This window comes from Eimeria mitis, genomic scaffold, assembly GCF_000499745.2.
Source record: "Eimeria mitis Houghton genomic scaffold, Emh_scaff1425, whole genome shotgun sequence".
NCBI classification, from domain to species: Eukaryota; Apicomplexa; class Conoidasida; order Eucoccidiorida; family Eimeriidae; genus Eimeria; species Eimeria mitis.
In genome coordinates this window covers 12,387-12,816 of record NW_013569175.1, presented here as the reverse complement: position 1 = coordinate 12,816, position 430 = coordinate 12,387, and the positions used below count along the sequence as shown (strand labels likewise).

Below are 430 nucleotides of genomic sequence, written 5' to 3'. Positions count from 1 at the left end.
CCCAGGGGGGGGGCCCCCCTGGTGTGCTGCAGGGTTTGGTAAGGGTTTAAGGTCCGGTAGCTGTGCTAGTCGGAGTTCATCTTCATCTGTCTCCTCATCTGTCTCCTTTTCTGTCTCCTTTTCTGTCTCCTTTGGGGGCCCCCCTGTCTCCTTTTCTGTCTCCTTTGGGGGCCCCCCTGTCTCCTTTTCTGTCTCCTTTTCTGTCTCCTCTTCTGAATCCAACTCAACCCGCACAGCGACACTTCCTGCTGGTACCCCTTCATCCTTGGGGGCCCCCCCAGGGGCCCCCCCAGCGGGGGCCCCCCCCGCAGGGGCCCCCTCCAGGGGGGCCCCCTCAGAGGAGGTCAGGGCTGCTGTGGGGGGCCCCCCATAGGGGGCCCCCCCATCATCCCAGGTACGGGGGGCCCCCGCAAGAGAGAAGCGAATGGCG

General features: G+C 64.9%; 1 protein-coding gene across 1 annotated transcript in view; it reads right to left on the bottom strand.

Annotated features, from left to right (window-relative positions):
* Positions 1–344: 344 nt before the first annotated feature.
* Positions 345–430, bottom strand: part of EMH_0036720 (uncharacterized protein) — a gene marked incomplete at both ends in the record, with an annotated part of 4,982 nt that continues 4,896 nt past the window's right edge. Inside the window, one exon of the mRNA XM_013495116.1 lies at positions 345–430. Coding sequence (XP_013350570.1) covers positions 345–430 — 86 coding nt within the window.